The 21,221-nt window shown below is 36.4% G+C and overlaps 1 protein-coding gene across 1 annotated transcript in view; it reads left to right on the forward strand.

Moving 5' to 3' along the window:
- The window catches only part of LOC120263577 (ABC transporter A family member 1), a 42,068-nt gene extending 20,847 nt beyond the window's left edge, over positions 1-21,221 (forward strand). Inside the window, 20 exon segments of the mRNA XM_039271538.1 lie at positions 895-1,602; positions 2,041-2,219; positions 2,568-2,778; positions 3,532-3,615; positions 5,535-5,576; positions 5,650-5,746; positions 5,945-6,072; positions 6,154-6,258; positions 7,356-7,502; positions 8,949-9,212; positions 9,328-9,463; positions 10,516-10,595; positions 10,695-10,802; positions 10,914-11,064; positions 18,290-18,426; positions 18,530-18,604; positions 18,689-18,986; positions 19,871-20,004; positions 20,425-20,483; positions 20,584-21,221. Coding sequence (XP_039127472.1) covers positions 895-1,602; positions 2,041-2,219; positions 2,568-2,778; positions 3,532-3,615; positions 5,535-5,576; positions 5,650-5,746; positions 5,945-6,072; positions 6,154-6,258; positions 7,356-7,502; positions 8,949-9,212; positions 9,328-9,463; positions 10,516-10,595; positions 10,695-10,802; positions 10,914-11,064; positions 18,290-18,426; positions 18,530-18,604; positions 18,689-18,986; positions 19,871-20,004; positions 20,425-20,483; positions 20,584-20,665 — 3,225 coding nt within the window. The 3' untranslated portion in view covers positions 20,666-21,221.

Raw genomic sequence — 21,221 nt, forward strand, 5'->3', positions numbered from 1 at the left:
CTAAACATAACCAAAGACATTAATACCCTTATGCTTTAAACATGTATTATTATTGCTCTAACTAATTATAAATCACACCATGAACGATTGTAAAATTAAAACTTCAAAAGGTTCTTAAAAGAACACTTCGATTCAAATCCACATTAGGACTTGTTCTATTGATCTTAAAATATTAATGGTAATATCATATACCTCAACTATGTTTGTCATACATATTATGATGTTGCGGTTTTAGGAAATGTTATTTCTTTGACCACTTAATCAACAGGTAAGATTTTTAACATTCCAAATATTTAAATGTGTTGTGCTAATACAGATCTAACACACTGCGTGAAAGATTCATTTGGTTTGAGTATGTATCCATGTGCAGAAATGCGAGCAAATCATGAGATGTTGATGGACAGAATAGTAGTTGTATTGTAAAACATTTTGCATTCAGTGTGTGATGCATCTTAATTTGTCTGAATGCGTGGTTGTAGAGCATCAAGAGGAAAATCAATTTTCATAATTCAGAATGCCATTAGTGTTTGGGCATATAATTATTTCTTGCTGTATGAACATGAGTAATGCCATCTTTGGATATTATTGCTGAAGAATTATGAGCAACACTATGCCCTTAGTTATTCTAATCGCTATAAGTCACTGTTTTCTTGAATTACAACATCAGCAATTTTATCACAGTTGTAATTTTTTTGTGTTCACATCTTTGTTTTCTTTGTTTATGATTTGTGCGTTGCATTAATGAAAATTAATTTTTGGAATCTTCAAATTCATTTCTGTATGTGGGGATGTTCATGTTTTTGTCCTTTCCTTTTACGTTTCTTTCTGCTAACATAAGTTATTTGTCTTAAGTCTAACTATAATATCGTTTTATGTTGTTGCGCTTTTTTTTAGGTTGGCACAGAAGTTTCTTTCAGACTTCCACTTACGTCATCATCTTCGTTCGAGAATATGTTTCGAGAAATAGAAAGCTGCATACGAAAGCCGGATAATATCTCCAATTGTATCTCTGGTTACAAAGATGATAGTCATGGAATTGAGAGTTATGGAATCTCTGTTACAACAATGGAGGAGGTGTTCTTGAGGGTGACAGGAGAAAGCCTTGATGATAATGAAGAAACTATATATCACTCAAATCGTCCTGTTACTGAGAGTATGATTTCTGAATCCTCTAACGACGGCCTTTCAAAATCATCAGCCTGGAAATTCTGCTTTGGAGTTTATGCTAAATATTTGGGCCGGATGTGCTCAGCTATTGGAAGAGCTTGCAGTTTAATGCTTGCAACATTTTGCAGTTCCATTCTTTACATTACAAGTAGGTTTTGTAGCTGTGGTATTATTGTGGGTACCACATTTTGGAAACATTCGAAAGCTCTTTTTATTAAAAGAGCCATATCTGCTCGAAGAGATCGAAGAACAATTGTTTTTCAGCTTCTTGTTCCAGCTCTTTTTTTGCTGTTTGGCTTGCTTTTTCTAAAGCTCAAATCTCATCCTGATCAGTACTCTGTAACTCTGACAACGTCATATTTCAATCCTTTACTACGTGGTGGAGGTGGTGGCGGACCAATGCCATTCAATTTATCCCGCCCTATTGTTGAAAAGGTTCGTTCCACAGTTAAAATTTTAACCTCATAGTGCATGGTTTGAGTTTGATTCTTGATTCTCAGTGGATAGGATCAAGCCTTTGTAGATTGGAGCCTGCCAGGGGAGTTCAAATTTTGATCTAGTCCAGTTTAGCTTGTATCAAGTGTTTGATTATGATTGGTAAACAGCCATTTTGATATGATGTGGCCCAAGATACCAACTTGAGGAAAATTAAATAAATATATCTAATTATGTCCAAGTAAAACAATCTCAACTCAGAATATTTTAGTTTTAATGCTATCTTACTAAACACCAATTGAATGGAGTTTGAATCACGCGTGATCCAACCTGTTTAATCTACTTTCGGTCTGAACTTTCAAGCAATTTTTCAGTATTCTGGTACTTTGTTTACAGTTAATTTCTGGAGAGTATGTTTTGAATCTTGCTTACTTACAGGTTGCATCTCATGTGAAAGGTGGTTGGATTCAGAAAGAGGAACCAAGGTCTTTCAAATTTCCTGATGCAGAAAAGACCCTGGCTGATGCTATTAAAGCGGCTGGGCCCAATTTAGGCCCTGTCCTTCTTTCCATGAGTGAATATCTTATAACTAGTTTGAATGAATCTTATCAATCAAGGTATATTTGATTTTATCCTAACTAGCTTTCACTGTTTGATAGCCACAACTTTCTCCCTGCGTCTTAAATCTGTTCTGGACTTCTTTTGATAGAAGAGGAAAATGTCACAGCTTTTTGCCTGCTTTATGCCCTGAAAGGGGAATTTGTGTGGAAAGTCAACATCTGGATACATCAAATTATTATCTTCTTTTTTGAGTCGTGATTGACTGTATACTGATATTGTCAGCTGAGGTGGCAAGCATGCCAATCCGTTACTCTATTGTTTTTGGTTGAAATGAGTATATTCTTATCTTTCTGAGCAAAATCGATGATCTGTTAATTACCTTGATCTTATTATTTATTTTGAAGGTATGGTGCCGTTGTAATGGATGACCAGAATGAGGATGGAAGTTTAGGTTTTACAGTACTTCACAACAATTCTTGTCAGCATGCAGCACCAACTTATATCAACGTGGTCAATTCTGCCATTCTGAGGCTAGCAACAGAAAATGAAAATATGACGATTCAGACACGTAATCACCCTCTGCCATTGACCATGTCACAACACTTGCAACGCCATGTATGTATTTATTAATTTATATACATCCTATTTAGATTTGCTATTTTATGCTTCTTTGTCTACCTCACATCTATGTTTCTATGAAGCCAATATATATACATATAAACTAACTGTTCTATTTAGAATTGAAACAAATGGAAATAATATCAGAAAATGAGAAAACTAGAATTAATTTTCCAATCCAAGTTGTCGCTTCACTTTTTCTTTTGGCTTTGCTTTTGAAAAGTCTAGCCAAAAAATATTGTTTCTGTAGTTGTTGTAATCTAAATTGTCAATACTAGGTGAACAAGCATTTAAGATAGGAGTGTGGACTTGTAACTTAATTAACTTCACTGTTTCTTTTTTCTATGTAGTAAATTCAGAATTTTGGTAATATGTATGGTGTAGGTTTACAAATATGTTTTAGTTGGAAACTGTAATGGATAATCTCTTGCTGGGTATGACCTTACTATAGGAATTTGCAAAATTTCTTGTGTCAAAGACAGTTGATTTTAGTGTGCTAGTAATTTGGCTTCAGCCCTAGTTAGAAATAAGCTTAGTTTATTTTTCAGATGTAAGGTTTGTCTTAGTCTAGGCGCATATTTAGACATGTTTTGCTAGTTCATGGCAATATAATACATGTTGATTTTCCAATGAAATTTGTTATATCATATATCCATTGAGGCAAGTTGGTATCATATATCCAGGATGTTCCATGAATTAATACTAAAAGATATTATGTTATTCTGATATGATGCTTCTGAACTTTTGTAGGATCTTGATGCATTCTCTGCTGCAATAATTGTTAATATTGCGTTCTCTTTCATCCCGGCATCATTTGCAGTGGCTATTGTTAAGGTACTTCTTTATTTACTTTTGCTTTGAGCTTATAGTGTTCAGCTTCTTAGTATTACGTCTTTCTAACAAATCCATGCATCCTTGAAAGTCTCCTGGATTTAGGTCTAAATGCTTTGCTGTTCTCATGTGCATTATACTATGCATGAAATTAGTATATGTATCATTTTCTTAAATTAATTATCAAGTATATGTTCTCATGAAACTTGAATTTTTGGATTGACTTCCTGTGCATCAGCAGTTTGTCAGAACTTGATAAATGGCGCAGTATGATATGAATTTTTTCAGCCTGTCATATGTATGGTTTTCAAACATAGCTCATCATAATTTTTTAAGTGAAAAATTATGGACAATTTCACATCTTTTATGGTTGGTTATTCTTTTGATTGGTTTGCTAATCATTTTTTTTTCCGTTTCTTTTGCCCCACTTAATTGCAAAGGGTTTTGTGCCTATAAATATCAAATTGCACTTATCTTAATTATCATATAGTAGCTGCCAATTGTTTGTTCTTTTTCATTTAAAATGTATAAGCTAATTATGATTTGAATGTGGATAAAGCCATTTTTGATCTCTACATTATGTTCTAATGTTCAATTATATATGTTAGATTTTATATTTTTGATACTAGTGGGCCATATATGGGCTTAGGGGTCTTACACCAAAAAGTCTCAAGACTTAGTGGCTCAACCCCTATACCTATATATAAACCCATTACACTTCTATCACACAATCGATGTGGTACTATATTTCCAACACTCTCCCTCAAGTTCAACTCGGTCGAACTTGCACAGACTTGTACACCAGAGGTCTGTTTACGTGGACTTGTACACTACTTGTGTCTCAGAGATCCTACACATATGGACTTGTACTACATCGGTGGCTCCACTATATTGCTTTCTGATACCATGTTAGATTTTATATTTTTGATATTAGTGGGCCCTATATGGGCTCTAGATGGGCTTAGGGTCTTACACCAAAAAGTCTCAAGACTTAGTGGCTCAACCCCTATACCTATATATAAACCCATTACACTTCTATCACACAACCGATGTGGTATTATATTTCCAACAATATCTCTATGCTACGGTTTATTTCCATCATTGTACTTTGTAATTTTGTTTATTTTCATCCCTCAAATTGACATGGCGGACACAGGCAAAATGATGTCATATACAATGCCATGTCATTATAATTTTTTTTAAAGAAAATTTGTAGCAATTAACATAGCATATGGTATCATATCATAATTAAAAAAAAAAAAATTCAAAAAATAACAAAAGTTATTATTTTCCACATGGTATCTTGTTGCCACAAATCCAAGTGTAAAAAACATTGAAAAAAGGGCAAATTGATTTTTGATTCACTCATTGCTGTGGCATAGTGACCAACAAGACATGCATAGTGACCAACAAGACATGCCATGTCAACAACCCTGTATTTCAAAGTTCAAACTATATGCTGCTTGTCTGCATCGTAAGTATCAAGGACAAAAATGAACAAAAATGCAGAGCACAGGGATGGAAATGATTGTTGAAGTTAAGTATTAGGACCAAAAGTGACTTCAATCCCTGAAGGCACAGCTGAAGACATATTTTAACTGCACTGACCTAAGGAAGAAGTAAATTATATATCAATAATTCCATTATCTTCTTAATTAAATGAACATTTATTTACGTTTCAAATTCATAAGATTTAGGGGTTGTGTGCAGGGAAACCAAAACAATCTTGATTTTACTGTTTAATAAACTCACAGACCATCACTGTGCCATTCTCCAATTTTCAGTTTGGATTTAAGCATGCATAGCTGTGTTATCTTAATTAACCGTTGTTATTTTACTATTCATATAATTATTTTCTTTTTACTGTAAGTCATATTGTTCTTCCATTTAGCTCTAAAAGCAATACATTTTGCTCTATTTAGGAACGTGAGGTCAAAGCAAAACATCAGCAGCTGATTAGTGGGGTATGCTGCTCATTCATATTGTTTCTGGTTTGCTTTCAGATTAGGTGATTAATAATAATTGGTCTCCTACCAGGTTTCTATACTATCATATTGGGCATCAACATATCTATGGGACTTCATCAGCTTCTTGTTTCCAACATCATTTGCAATAATTCTATTTTATATCTTCGGTGGGCAGTGAGATGCTTTATTTTTAATGTTCCTTTTTTGTTCTATTGTAGATGGCATGCTAGTTCATAAATCAAATGCACTATTTTCGAAGGAATTTTAGTCCTTTTTAGTCTTACTTATTGTATTGTAGCTCACTCATTTCATGGCCTTGAACAAAATTATGTGATGGAGCTTATGATTTCATCTCCTTTTTGTAGATCTAAATCAATTTATTGGTAAGGATAGTTTCATGCCAACGATTACCCTCTTTCTGGAATATGGATCAGCAATTGCTTCATCAACGTACTGCCTTACTTTTTTCTTTTCTGACCATTCAATTGCACAGGTAATTCCCAATTGTGGACTATGCTTTGAGGGTTTTTTTTTTTCTTTAAAACATTGAGAAATATTCTCTTTCAAATTGCAGAATGTGGTTTTGCTGGTGCACTTTCTCAGTGGACTCATTCTGATGGTCTTTTCTTTCCTTCTGGGGCTAATTGAATCAACTAAAAGGGCAAATACATTGTTAAAGGTTGGATTTTGCTACATGCACATTTGAGTCATTATGACATCACATTGCTGCACTTGTAGTGCCCCATTGTTGTCATTGTACTTTTATTAAACACTTTATCCTTTGCACACATATGCTGATACGTCTTCAAGTTATAGCAGAATCCTTTTCTTTTAGCTTAATTTCTGGAATTCTTCTCTGTTTTTTGTTGTATTTTTCAATGTCAAAATTTTGTATTAGGTACAATTAAGCTGACAATATATGGAACTATAGATCAGTCTGTAACCACGAAGTAAACAAATTAAGTAGATTCATGTACCAATTTGATTCATTATCACCTTATATGGAACCATAAAGTAACAAGAAAAAAATGGGAGAAGAGATGTTATCTTTATTTTCCTTTCGGTGATGGATCCTTGAGTACATGAGGGAAAGAATTGTTAAAAGGACAAGGCCCCTTGAAAGCTGTATTTATTGTCTCATATATGATGTTTTTAAATTCCTATATAATTCAATTAACCATGAAGACTTAAAATGGCCATTTCTTCCTTAAATGCTCATAAACATTTTGTAATGTGGCTCAACTGCAACTATAACTTTTTTATGAAAACTCCAGCCAAATTTTAACCTGGTTTTGACTGACATAGACCATCAGAATTATGGCTTTGATTTGGCTTTAGAAATTAGTAGCATACATAATGATTCCGGCTCAAGGCTAAGTATTAGCTGCTTAATATCTGAACTTGTATCAAATCATTATCCGCCTCCTGCATCAGTTCCTTCCACTTGTAGAATACTCATTCTTGATTCTAGATCTATTTCTTTGATTTTAAATCTATCATCTTTGCCAAATTATCTAAAGTTTGTGCTTAATGATGACTGATAAAATTTTCACAATACAAGTATTCTACCTACCACTAAGCCTTTTTGTTTGGAACATGAATTTTGAAAATACGGAGACCAATGAAATAAGAGTTTTAATTTATTGCCAATTAACTGTTGAGGCTTGCTTAATATCAATGATGTGCGCTTAGACACACTAAGCATAAAATTATTGTCATTAACTTGTCATGTGCAGTATGAAATGCTGCTACCCTGACATATTACATGTTTTCCAGAATTTCTTTCGGCTTTTTCCTGGATTTTGCTTTGCTGATGGTCTTGCATCACTAGCTCTCCGGCGGCAAGAAATGAAAAGGGGTTCTGGGAGCGGCAGTCTTGACTGGAATGTCACTGGTGCCTCGATAGTTTATTTAGCTATGGAGGTGCTTATCCTTGCTTCTATTTTTAATATTTTATAATCACATTTTTTCATTCTATTATGCTTTTTTTTTTTAAAAATTTTTCTATTGAATGACAATCAGATCATGGTTCTGACAGCAAGTAAACTGTAAAGTTGGTCTGCGGTTTAATGTTTTTGTACTGAAATAGCTATTGATGATATATTTCCAATGGTTTATGGTTTTAGTTGCTAATGCTATTTGCTCCATTGATATTTACAGCTTATATACCTTCCATTCCCCATCATTCCTTAGTTTTGTTGATTGGCTATAATGAAAAAATTCTGGACATAATGAAAGACTCTTTTGTGGGAATTCCTGTAACATTAGATTATATGTGGAAACTTCAAGTCTTATTGGGAATTATTTTCAGCTTATAAAGTCAGTTTGGCTTTTGTCCTCCATTTTGGTGGATATTAGTCAAAATTCAGTAGGACAAATGTTCAACATTTAGAAAGTACCTTTTCAAAACCCATTTTAAAACAATGGAGCATTCGTGCCACCTATTTTGTACATAATTCCAATCATTGTACATTAGGAAATGTTTTTCTTTACAATGATAAGGAATATTTTAGTATCATGAAAAATTCTTCATGCATTTGGAGGTTGGTTAATCATCAGCCATGCTTGATATTTTAGACAGTAGGTGGTTAATGAACTTTGTCTATCAAGCTCAACATGGAGATGTTGGATGATGTTTTTAACAAAATAGTTTGCTTTATTTGTATTTATTGAGGGCTGAATGTTGGTAAAGAATCGTATGTTTCATCATGATGTTTTTATTGTGTGGGTGTTAGTCCTTATGTTCAACCTCAAATGCCACGTTTTTGAGAGTGTTGTGCATTGGAGTATTCTATTTGTGGATATTGTTTTGACCTAGTAAAATATTTAAATTAAAAATTTCTCCCTGCCCATCAGTTCTTCATGACATACCAAGACCAATGATTGAAGAATTACTTTGAGAAATGGGCTACTATCACATTATATAGTATTAGTATCATCTTAATTAGAATATCCAGTCAACATCTGATTTGTTTCAGGCCATGATGCAAATTTTGTTGTGTTCATGTTGATGAATAAAATATTTAATCTAGAATAGGACCAACATCGTGTGTCCTTTACAAACCATTATTTCTTCACTAATTTGTTGCACCTACAATCAGCCAACATTAGATGCATTCTGGTTCTCTATTCTCTTCTTCATGTTAACATTATTAGTAGTTCAAGGTACTTGAGAAACATTCCCCATTGATCTAAAGTATGCAGCATCATATTGTGAATTACCATCCTGTCCTATGGCTTCCATTAAGTATGCATATTGAGAATTTAACTGTTTCTGTTATCGTCTTTCTTTAGTGTTGCTGCCTTATTTTTTTTCTCTGTTTATGAATTTTATTTGTGTTAATTTTCCTTTCTTATTAATTGCAACAGAGTATTGTCTTTTTTCTCCTCACACTTGCACTTGAGTTCTTACCTCATCACAAAATATGCTTTGCTAAATTCAAAGAGTGGTGGCACAAGAATGGATCTACCAAGCATGATATATCTCAGAGCTCAACCCAGCCTCTTCTTGGATCATTTGCTAATGAAGCTTATTCAATGTCTGATGAGGATGTTGATGTGAGAGTGGAAAGGCAAAGGATACTTAGTGGTTCCGCTGATAATGCCGTAATAAACTTGCATAACCTGCGGAAGGTACTCTCATATAGTTTCTTGCACAGGGAGGAGAGATATCCATGTGTTTATACTTTTGGTGGGGTTTCTTTCTGATTATTCAGATTTGAAAGTGGCCATTATTTTGTTTTATCAGGTCTATCCTAATGGAAGAAATCATCTGGCCAAGGTTGCAGTTCATTCATTGACATTCTCTGTTCAAGCAGGTGAATGCTTTGGCTTCCTAGGAACAAATGGAGCGGGCAAGACTACAACCTTGTCAATGCTAACTGGTACTCATTTAACAATATTACATAAGGTTAACATATCATCTTAGTTGGTTTCCTAGGAACTTTGTCTTAGCTTCAAAATTATGGTGTTTGCTTCGTTTTCTTGTGTTTGTTCCCAGTAAAAGAAAATTAATGTTTTCCTTAACTGGTGAGAAAGATTCTTATCATACGCAGGCCTCTTTTTTCCTTTAGTCTTTTTGAATTCAAAATAATCATTATGCTCCAAATAAGATTTAGCAATATCTTCATTATTGAAACTTTTCTCTCTTGCACTGCATCAAAGAAATAGGAGATTACGGATTGAATAAGCTTGACAATAGGTGAGATTGTCTCATGATAATTCACTCTAGGTGTTTGAGTGTAGCCTTAGGCAACCAACATAGCTTTGGCCATTCTACATGATCATCCTATATATAGTTAATGGTATACATCCAGAGACAGCTGACAATACGCATACTAACTGGTAAATGAGTCGATGTCCATGTGTTGCTGGAAATCGAGGGCTGCATCTCATTGTCCATTGCTGCCCACCAGCCGTCATTAGCTAGGGCCTCATAAACAGATTGTGGAACAGATAAGGTTGTGAATTTTTATCAGCAGTTTTTGGTAAATTATAAAAGAGTGAAGAACCACAAGAACAAAAATCAACAAGAACACTAAAGGATGGCTGTTGTCAGGTACAGCTGATACATGAAGAAGCAAATAACAAAATATTTAGTGTTTCTAACTTGTTAGGGCCACCAAGCTGTACACCATTCTTATTGAAGTAATTAAAGGAGTGGCACACCATATTTGTTGAAGTAATCAAAGGAATAAGTAAATATGATATATTTTAATGTTGAAACAATAGAAATAAATAACTCCCAACAAACATAAAGCCTATGCTTGCAAGTTTCCACACTTCCTGAATTCACACTCATACTACCTTGTCTACTTCTATTTGGAATGTGCAAAACGCTTTCTTGAGCATGGACTGTTAATTCCTTTGTTTTATAACTTAATATTCACCGACCTAGTTTTGGCATTATGATGTTACTCTATTGCCTACTATCCAGGGGAAGAGTATCCAAGTGATGGAACAGCCTATATTTTTGGGAATGACATACGTGCACATCCAAAGACTGCCCGTCGTCATGTAAATTAACATGTTTCCATTTCCCTACCTCTTGCACTCAAAGATTATTCTTGTGAATTCTTATTATAGGTTTCCATTGACTAGTGTTCTTCTTGACAGATTGGTTACTGCCCACAATTTGATGCTCTGTTAGAATTTCTAACTGTTCGTGAGCATCTGGAGCTTTATGCAAGAATCAAGGCTGTTCCCGAATTCAGCATAAAAGATGTAAGAGTTTCTATCAAATGACCCATTTCAATATTATAAATCTCCAAAGTGCTGAACTTGATTTTTGGTCCTTGGAATATAACATAGTATCATGATCTGTGGCTTGTGTAGGTTGTTGATGAGAAGCTGACAGAATTTGACTTAAGAAAGCATGCTGACAAACCAGCATTTTCTTTAAGCGGGGGCAACAAGCGCAAATTATCTGTTGCAATTGCTATGATTGGCGATCCTCCTATTGTGATTCTTGATGAGCCTTCTACAGGTTTGAAACTAATTTAACGTAATTTAGGCATTGATGGTTTATTTGATTAACAGAATTTTATTAATCACAGCTGAGAGCATCTTTTTTTTGTCTGTAACTATTTTATGTCTTGCAGCCCCTTCTTTTATGTTGTACTGTTTTATAGTATGCTTTACTTGTTAGATGCAAAATTAACCAAACAAATTAAGGAAGAAGAGAACTGGAAATTCGTTGATGGATCTAAAAACTTAAAAGCTGTCTGAATACAGAAAGTAGAGGCCTCCACATTATCATTAGAAGAACATAAGGATTAGGGTTATCAATATAACTTCAAAGGAAATTATTATCTTTTTAAACTAAACTATGATAATAAGTGATTAATATATAGCAATAACTATGAATATTAATTAGCACTATTTTAGCACCTTCCCTTCAACCATTGATGTAGTGAACATCATTAATTTGCCTAGAAGAAACTTGAATCAAGCCAAAATGATATTATTTTTTTAACATATCAGTAATATGTAGAAAAGTATAAATATAGAATAAAAGTATAGCCCCTTGTTGGACAAGTTGTGGAACAAAGTGTTTACCGATAATCCGTAATGATATGCATCTAGCATGTGTCAAACAATCTGAGTGACAGCAGACCATTGACTTGCAGGAAGCAGAATTGAGCTAACTGACAACATTCATAGCATACTGTATATTTGGATGAGTGATTACAAGATAAAAAAACAGACCAGTTCTTGATATCTAATAGGGTCATTCAAAAGTTTGCCATCATCTGGAGAATGTTTAACATTATGCTCAAAATAAGTGATAACTGTATTTTCGTCATTAGTAAGACTAGCTTTGTTAAGTATATTTAATGTATATTTTGTATGACACATGACATGCCCTCAAGATAATTGACCTATTTTAAAGCCAAGGAATTAACATAAAAGACCAAAAAATTTTCATTTCAAACAACTTAGCAAGATGATACTTAAGAAGAACAATAACTTAGGAGGTATCTTTTGTAATAATTGTATCATCCAAATAAAAAGTCGGAGAATTTTTCCTCAAGAAGAGGTTGGATAAACATAGCAAAACCATAAAATGAAAGCGAATCCAAGCTGAAGTAATGTCAGAACTAAACTTCTCAAACTAAGCATGAGGGCATATGTTTGAGACTACGAAGTGGTTAGCAAACACAACATACTTTGCCTAAACATGAGGCTAGCCTTGAGTAGAATGCATATTTATCTCTTCATGCAAAGCTCCATTTAAGAAGGCATTTTGTCATCCATTTGAAAAAGAAGCTATGGATAGAAAAGGTTATGACAATCATTACACATACGGATATCAATTTTTTCCTTTGGGGCAAATGTCTCCATATAATCAATACCATACTCGGAAAAGGAGCGCTGATTCACAAGATGAGCTTTATTGCATTCAAGTGATCCATCTACTTTTGTGTTGATCTTATATGTACATTTACAACAATGAAACTTGTGAAGATAGGAGAAATAGTTTGTATATCTCATTAGTAAAGGAGTACAAGGATATATAGAGAGAAATATTAGGGTTTTGTGGTATGGGCCCAATATGGCCCATTAACCAAATATAAACTATAACATAATTCTAACACTCTCCCTCAAGCTGGAGCATATATATCGAGCATGCCCAGTTTGTTGCATAAATTACTAAAGAGTTTAACATTTAAACCCTTGGTGAAAGATATCCACCAGCTGCTCAGACGACTGGGTATATGGCGTAGAGATGACTCCCTTTCGATTACCATATCACGAACATAGTGACAATCAACCTCCACATGCTTGGTACGCTTATGAAATGTTGGATTATTTGCAATGAAGATGGTCAGCTCGGTTATCACACAACATCTGCATAGGTATTGTGATAGGGGAATCCCAACTCGGATAGAAAAGATCGCACCCAAACCATCTCACAAGTCGTCTCGTGCCATCGATCCGTACTCGCTCGCACTCGATCTCGAAACCACATTCTGCTTCTTGCTTCGCCAGTAACCAAGTTTCCACCCGACATACGTACGTAAGCTCGACGTAGACTTTTCTGTCCCTCTATCACCAGAGATAACCCTGAGTTAGAATATCTTTCAGAACGCCTAGGTGACCATGATTTTTTGTAGAGAAGACCTTTCGGGAGCTCCTTTTAACATATGCAAGAATCCTCGAGCACCCCTGCCCAGGTGAGCTTCTCGTGGCTTATGCATAAACCCGACTCGGGGAGTCCAAGCTGCGTAACATATATCGGGGACGAGTAATGATTAGATAAATGAGCTTGCCAATCGAGCGTCCGTATTGACCCGGGATCTTTGAGAAAACTGGGAAGATGTCTCCCAAAAGGGTGGTGGCGCTTTCGATAGGTGTACTCTACGGTTTTACAACCCATTAAACCCGGCCTCCTCAAGTAAGTCCAACACATACTTCCAGTGTGAGAGCGTCATCTTTCCTTTGGCATATGCAAACTCAATACCAAGGAATTATCTGGGTCGTCCCATGTCTCGTGTAACGAAATATTTCATTAAATGCTCCTTAGTTCTTTGAACGCCCTGGTGATCGCTACCCGTCAACAAGATGTCATCGACATATACCGCAAGTACAACACAACCAGTTGAAGTGTTCTTATAAAACACAGAATGATCCACATTACACCTGGGAAAACCATCTACAACTGCAATTACACTAAATTTGTCAAACCATCATGCACGAGGACTTTGTTTCAGACCATAGATCGCTTTCTTGAGCTGGCATACTAGATTCTCCCCCTGATCAACATACCTCGGAGGTTGCTCCATAAACACTGTCTCAACTAAGTCTCTATAAAGAAAGGCATTCTTCACATCAAGTTGACAGAGTGCCCATGATCGATTCATAGCTACCGATAGTAGAATGCGAATGGAATTCAGACGAGCAACTGGTGAAAAAGTCTCAGTATAATCAACACCATAAGTCTGAGTAAAACCACGGGCCACCAATCGTGCTTTGTAGCGATCAACCGTACCATCCGCTTTGTGCTTGACAGATAAGACCCATCGGTAAGTGACGACGCTGGCATCAGCAGGGCGAGGCACAAGCTCCCATGTATCATGAGATCTCAAGGCTTCCATTTCCTCATCCATTGCCGTTTGCCATTGTGGAAGCAAATGTGCATCCTGGTAGTTCCTGGGAATTGACTCAACAGACAAGGAAAGAGCAAATGTGCGGAAGGTCGGGTGAAGATTATCATAAGAAACAAAAAGGGAGATGAGATGTTTAGTACAAGAACGAATACCTTTGCGAAAGGTAATGGGAAGATGAAGAGAAGGATCTGCATGGTCCGGGAGAGGACCGGAGGGAGCGGAGCTTGCGGTGGTACACGTTGGCGTCGATGATAAACCTGTCCAAAACGACCATCATCTGTATCCAATGGAGGAGGCGTCACACTAGGCATAGGCACAGGCGGAGTGACCGAAAGAGGGATGGGGAAAACAATATTAGATGACGTAGTTAACATATCGTGAGAAACTGAGTTAGAAAAAAATGATTGAGACTCATAAAACGTGACATCCATAGACACATAATACTTCCGACTAGTCGGATGAAACAATCGTATCCACGTTGGGTGCGGGAATAACCAACAAAGGCACATTTAAGCGCACGCGGGCGCAACTTGTCCAAACCAGGAGTTAAATCCTGAACAAAACCAACACAACCGAAAACACGAGGGGATAAGTGAAACAACTCGATATCAGGTAGAAGACGACGTAGAGGAACCTCTCCCCCTAAGGGTGCAGAAGGCATACGATTAATAAGATAGACTTGCAGTTAAGATAGCATCAAACCACAAATACATAGGAACATTACGCTTTACTAAGAGAGTGCGTGCAACATCCAAGATGTGACGATGCTTTTTTTTAGCAACTCCATTTTGTTGAGAGGTGTGTGGACAAGTGGTTTGATGAATAATCCCAAAGGACGCACACAAAGAATTTACAGCAGAAGAGACAAATTCTAAAGCATTATCGGTGCGAAGACATTTGAGAACAGTGGAAAATTGATTTTTTATTTCCAAAATGAATTTTTGAAGGACATCAGCAATAGACCGACGGCCTTTTAACAAATATACCCAAGACACTCGGGAAAAATCAACAAACACAACATAGTAACGATGACTAGAAATCGACGCGGCCTTAGAAGGTCCCCAAACATCACAATGAACTAAATCAAATAACGACCGACTAGACACTAGAGTAGAACGCTTAAAGGTAGCACGATGATGTTTACCCAACGCACACGACTCACATTGAAACGACTCGACCCGAATCCAAGGCAAAGTTTGCTGAAGACGACTAAGAGAAGGGTGACCCAATCTAGATGCCATATGAGTGATGACTCGGAGTCGAGCATGATCTTTGCTAAACCACGAGGAATATCATCACGCACCAACGATACACGCCCGTCACCACGATTACGCCCCTAAACCAATCCTCTTCCCTCGCCTGCGGATCCCGAAAAAAATAAGTGAAAAGGGAAAAATGTTACACTACAATTCAAATGTTTGGTGATTGCAGAAACGGATAGCAAGTTGACAGGAAATTCAGGTACGTAAAGAACATCATTTAGTCTAAGCTGAGAGAAAGCCTGCACAACTCCCTCTCCGGACACTAAGCACGATCGACCATCGAGCAATTGCCACAGAACGAAAAATAGACGGAGAAAGGTTTTGAAAAAAAGATTTTGCACCTGTCATGTGAGAAGAGGCCCCAAAGTCAATAATCCAGGAACTGTACCTGGAAACAAGAAAGGCATTACCTGAGGAAACAGAAGAAGAGACTGTGGTGTGAGACGCTGTGCCCTGTAGCTGCTGGAACCGTGCAAAGTCAGCTTGAGAGATAGTGACTAACTGTTCAGCACTAGAAGTGGGTGATAGATCGACCATCTCGGTACTAGCATTGGCCACTGCCGGGCGACCATGCTTATCCCAACAGCGATCCTCAGTGTGGTCTGGCCGTCGACAGAAGGTGCACACAAACCTATTCCGAGAATCATCACAGCCAGCTCCTCGACCACCACGAGTGGAGCCTTTGCCACCACGGCCACGAGAAGCTAGCAAAGCGGACTGATCAGAGGACACAACAGGCGATGGAGATGTGGATGTAGAAGACAGGCGAAGCACGCGAGCATAAACAGCAGCAAGATCAGGCATTCGCTCAGAACTGAGAATAGAGCCCTTCACCTGGTTTTGCATCTCAAGAGAGAGCCCGGAAAGATATGCGATGACTGCAACTTCATTCCGGTAACGACGAAGGGTAGCCAAATCAAGAACTAATGGCTGGTAAATATCTAGCTCGTCCAACAGGTTACGGATGTGAGTGAAGAACTGAGGGGCGGTACGATCGCCTTGACGGGCTGTAAACAGTTGCTCATATAACTCAAAAACACGAGAGATATTATTTTCATTTCCATATGTCAAACTGCACATCTCCCAAATTGTCTTTGCAGTAGTCAACATCACCACACTTCGGGCAATATCCGGCTCCATACTACCGGTTAACCATGAGCGCACTGTAGCATCCTCAGCAAGCCAATCAGCATACTTGGCATCCTTCGAGTCCGGCGGATCTGCCGTGAGGTACGATGATTTCTTATGAGCCATAAGGAACTGCTCAAAACTCTGTGCCCAAAAAGCATAGTTTCTCCCATCCAACTTTTGCGAGGTACAATGGAGATTCTTAACTAAAGAATCATGAGACGAAGACATGACGACGACAAGACAAATCCTTTAGCAACAAGACAAGGGCATCACTGGTTAGGGCTGAGGAACATCACCCGGTGCCCATAGACCAGACAAGAATGGCAAGAGATGAATGGTGGCTGGCGGTAGAGGTGGCGGCGGTGGGTGGAAAGCTAGGATTTGGAGTGGCGGTGGCGGCGGCTAGGGTTTAACCCAGAGCTCTGGTACCATGTGAAGATAGGATAAATAGTTTGTATATCTCATTAGTAAAGGAGGACAACCGTACAAGTATATATATAGAGAAATATTAGGGTTTTGTGGTATGGGCCCAATATGGCCCATTAACCAAATATAAATTATAACATAATTCTAACAAAACTAGATCCCATGTGTGGGTTTTATGTAAACTATCAAATTCTGCCTGTATAGCTTTCTAGCAATGATGATGAGAACCAATTTCTTTGAAAGATGATGGTTCAATAAAAGAGTACATGGAACACAAAAACAAGCAGTATTCATATGAACAAACATAACGCAGGTTAATTAATGAAGTATCACTGTTGAGAAACGGACTAGTTTGAGGTGGTTGGTCATGCACATGCTAAGGAACAAGTGGAGTTAATGACCTTGGCTGATAAATGACGAGCCAATATGCAAAGAATTTGAATTTGTCTTGGTTTAAGCTCAAGCTTTTAGATTGAATTTAATTTTGAGCTGAGCTTGAGGTTTGGTTGGTTTGTTTGAATTTGACTTGGAATGGATTAAATAGTATACTTGAGAAATATATATAACTGATATTTTCAAATTACAAAATTGAGTTGGGTGAGGTAATTGTGGATTGCAATTTGAATGCTTAGAACTTTATTTTCTCTTTTGGATCCTTCATAGCATTGAATCCTAACATAGATATAAGTTACTGCTATTTTGTTGAGGCCCCAAGCCATGCTCAAAACTTGTGTTTATCTTAGTATCGAACACGTCAAGCTCAAGTTGCCCATCTTATGCTTATTTGAGCATGAGTTTGTTGGAAATTTTCAAACCAAACTTGAGTGAGTTTGTTACTTGCTTTAAGCTCAGCCATGTACAACCTTACCTAGAGCTACACCTAGCACATGGGCAAGTAAAACTGATTAACCTAATCAAGTTGTGCCCAACTCATTATTTGTGCTTAGTTGAGCACAAATAATGAGTCTAATTATAGTTGAGTTGAACATAAGTCTTAAACAAAATTACCACGCAACAATAGTTAGGGTTAATGAACCGATAGGTTGTTACATTATTGTGCTTTAGAAATTATCACAGGTCATTCCCAGGAATAATAGATTTATTCAGATTTTCTACAGAGATGAGCAAAGTTTCTGTTGTCCACTGATTGATTGTAACTGGAAGGTGAATTATCCTTCCTTCAGATCAATCTGAAGCAAAAGGAATAGTTGTTTCTTGTTGTATCAGTTATCATCCATCAGGGTAATAGTAAGTTACTATTTGCTTTTATTCATTATTACAGGTATGGATCCCGTTGCCAAACGGTTTATGTGGGAAGTTATCTCTCGCTTATCAACTAGACGAGGAAAGACAGCTGTGATTTTGACTACACACAGTATGAATGAAGCTCAGGCCCTTTGCACGCGCATTGGGATAATGGTATCTGGTCTCAGATGCAGACTTTTATCTTGTGAATAAGTAAAACATATTCAGTTAGACTAGTTTGGTCATCTTTCACATACATTGTTTCCTGAAATTGTAGGTTGGTGGCCAACTCAGATGTATTGGGAGTCCACAGCATCTGAAAACTCGTTTTGGAAATCATCTTGAGCTCGAGGTATTTAAGGAGCATATTTCATTTTATTTGCATGAAAATTGTGAACTGCATTGTTAGCTTTACATGCTGCCTTATTGCTTTTAGGTTAAACCTACTGAGGTCAGCTCCATTGAGTCAAATAATTTATGTAAAAGAATTCAAGAAAGTCTTTTCGATGTACCCTGTCATACGAGAAGCCTTCTTGGTGACCTTGAAATTTGCATTGGCGTAAGTGCTACTCTCCCATCAGATAATGTGGCAGAAATCAGTTTGACCAGGGAAATGATAGTCCTAATGGCACGTTGGCTAGGCAATGAAAAAATTGTTCAGACACTTGTATCTTCCACACCTGCCCTTGACGGCATTTCTGAGGAGCAGTTATCGGAACAACTAACACGAGATGGTATTGAAAATCTTTATTTACTTTCCATATTTCCTATCATTAAACCTGTTGTTCCCCATGAGCGATGGATGCTTCTTTTAGGACAAACTTCAGTAGGTAATTGTAATGAAACAAGCATGTTTATTTTCCATATTTCATCATTAAAGGATTTCCATGCCTTAGACAATATTTCTAGTTCCGTTGACTTCTCTTAAATATTGCTGGTGTATTATTGTGAAAACATAATTTTTTTTTTTATTCATTTAGTGAGAAAGGATTTGTTTTCTTTAATTTCTAGGTATTCTGGCATATACTTTCGGAATTTAGCCAATATTTCTTATGGTTGAAAATGTAAATGTTTTCTATTTATACAATGTCATTCACTCGTTTCTCTTTTCTCCTGATAGTGTTTTTAATGTTGCTATTTTTGATCCGGATAAACTAACATGAGCTCCCTAAAGAGATGGTGAAAATTGTTATTTGATCCTGGCCCTGCTTTTCCTTCAGCCAATGATTTGGAACTTCATGCCACTTATAATTTTAATTCCACCGTTTTCATATATTCAACTGTGTTTTCGTCTCCTTGCTTGTGAGTCCCCAAATAGTTCCTTTGAAAAAAAAAAAAAATGAAATAATGCTCATATATGCACCTTATCATTGACTCATATTACTTCTTTCTCATTTGCTTAATGTGGAATAGCAAAAAATTAACCCTTTATAAAATTTGTGGATTTTCTGCCAATAAATGCTAGTGAACTATTCTGCTCATAAGTTATAAGCTTTATGTATCTTGCTCAGGCAGTACATCATTGAGCATGATGAGGCAATTTTTAAAATTGACATATTTTTATAACCATAAATGCTAGCGAACTGTTTGTGTTATGACTTTATGCTTTTGTTCATAGGCGGCATACCATTGAGAATATTCTCCGAATGGTGGTTGTCAAAAGAAAAGTTCTTGTTAATTGATTCATTCATCCTCTCCTCATTTCCTGGAGCCACATTTCATGGATGCAATGGATTGAGTGTTAAATATCAGGTAAATGTTTTTTTCTGATCATGTACACTGCTTTCATTAGATGAATGGATTTTGTTGCCTTTAATATTCCTTCAATATTTAATGTGTAAAGTTACGTGGACTTTATTTAAGAATAATCCTATCAAACTTTACTAGTTTTCTTCATTGAAAGACATTTTGCTTCTAGTTTACATGTTATTGCAAAGGGTTGTCTACCTAAAATGTTGGGATTGCCAGATTTCTGGTCTGGCTAATTTTGTCAAAGGTTGTATGTGTTAAGAAATTTTCCTGTTATGTTAGATACAAATGATTGCAATAGTCCTTTAGGTCTGTTCTAAATTTCCCTAACTGACAGCCATAATAATCTATATATTTATCCTTGGATCTTTATGTTGTTAAACTCTCTCACTCATGTTAAAATACTCATGCTTCTGAATTCAGTTGCCTTATGGAGAAGGCTCTTCACTAGCTGACATATTCGGCCACTTGGAGCACCACAGGTATATATCTCATATCCGTGGTATTATAGCAAAAAAAACATGCTATTGCGGTATGATTCAATTCTTTCTGACTTACTATCATTATTTCTTCACTCCTCAGAGAAAGGCTCAAAATAGCAGAGTACAGCATCAGTCAGTCAACATTGGAGACAATTTTTAACCATTTTGCTGCAGCACAGTAATTACGTTGGAGTGAGACATGGAACTTGATAGTAATGCGCGACCCCTTCTTGCATACATTTTCTATATCTTCATCAATCCATAATTCTTGTGAGGTATTTGCAAGCAATTTTCTAAACTAAAAATGCTACTGGTTTTTATGTGCTGAAGATACCGGAGCTTGACACATTTGCAAAACTAGTGTACAACTACATAGTTTTCAGGCATTCACGTAATCAGTGTAAAGCTAGTGTAAATCTCCTTACCAAACAACTGTCCAAAATTTTTCCTGTATGGATGTTCAAATATGTAATACATGTGTACTTATGAAAATGTTGTGACTGTAAAGATTTGTTCTATAGGAAGCTTCTTGGAAGCTAAAACAGTCTCTTTGCAACCAAATTATATCATTGTATTTCTGAGAATGTAAATTTAGTCAGTATTGTAGTCTTAGAAAATTTCTTCTGTGGAGAATTCTTCTTGTAATAATCCTGAGCCTAATCTTTGTGAACAGAAGTACAAACCATTCTTTTATGTGCACAAAATCTGAAGTATATATACTTTTATTTGGTGCAAAGT

Source organism: Dioscorea cayenensis, chromosome 6 (genome assembly GCF_009730915.1).
Source record: "Dioscorea cayenensis subsp. rotundata cultivar TDr96_F1 chromosome 6, TDr96_F1_v2_PseudoChromosome.rev07_lg8_w22 25.fasta, whole genome shotgun sequence".
Taxonomy (NCBI): domain Eukaryota; kingdom Viridiplantae; phylum Streptophyta; class Magnoliopsida; order Dioscoreales; family Dioscoreaceae; genus Dioscorea; species Dioscorea cayenensis.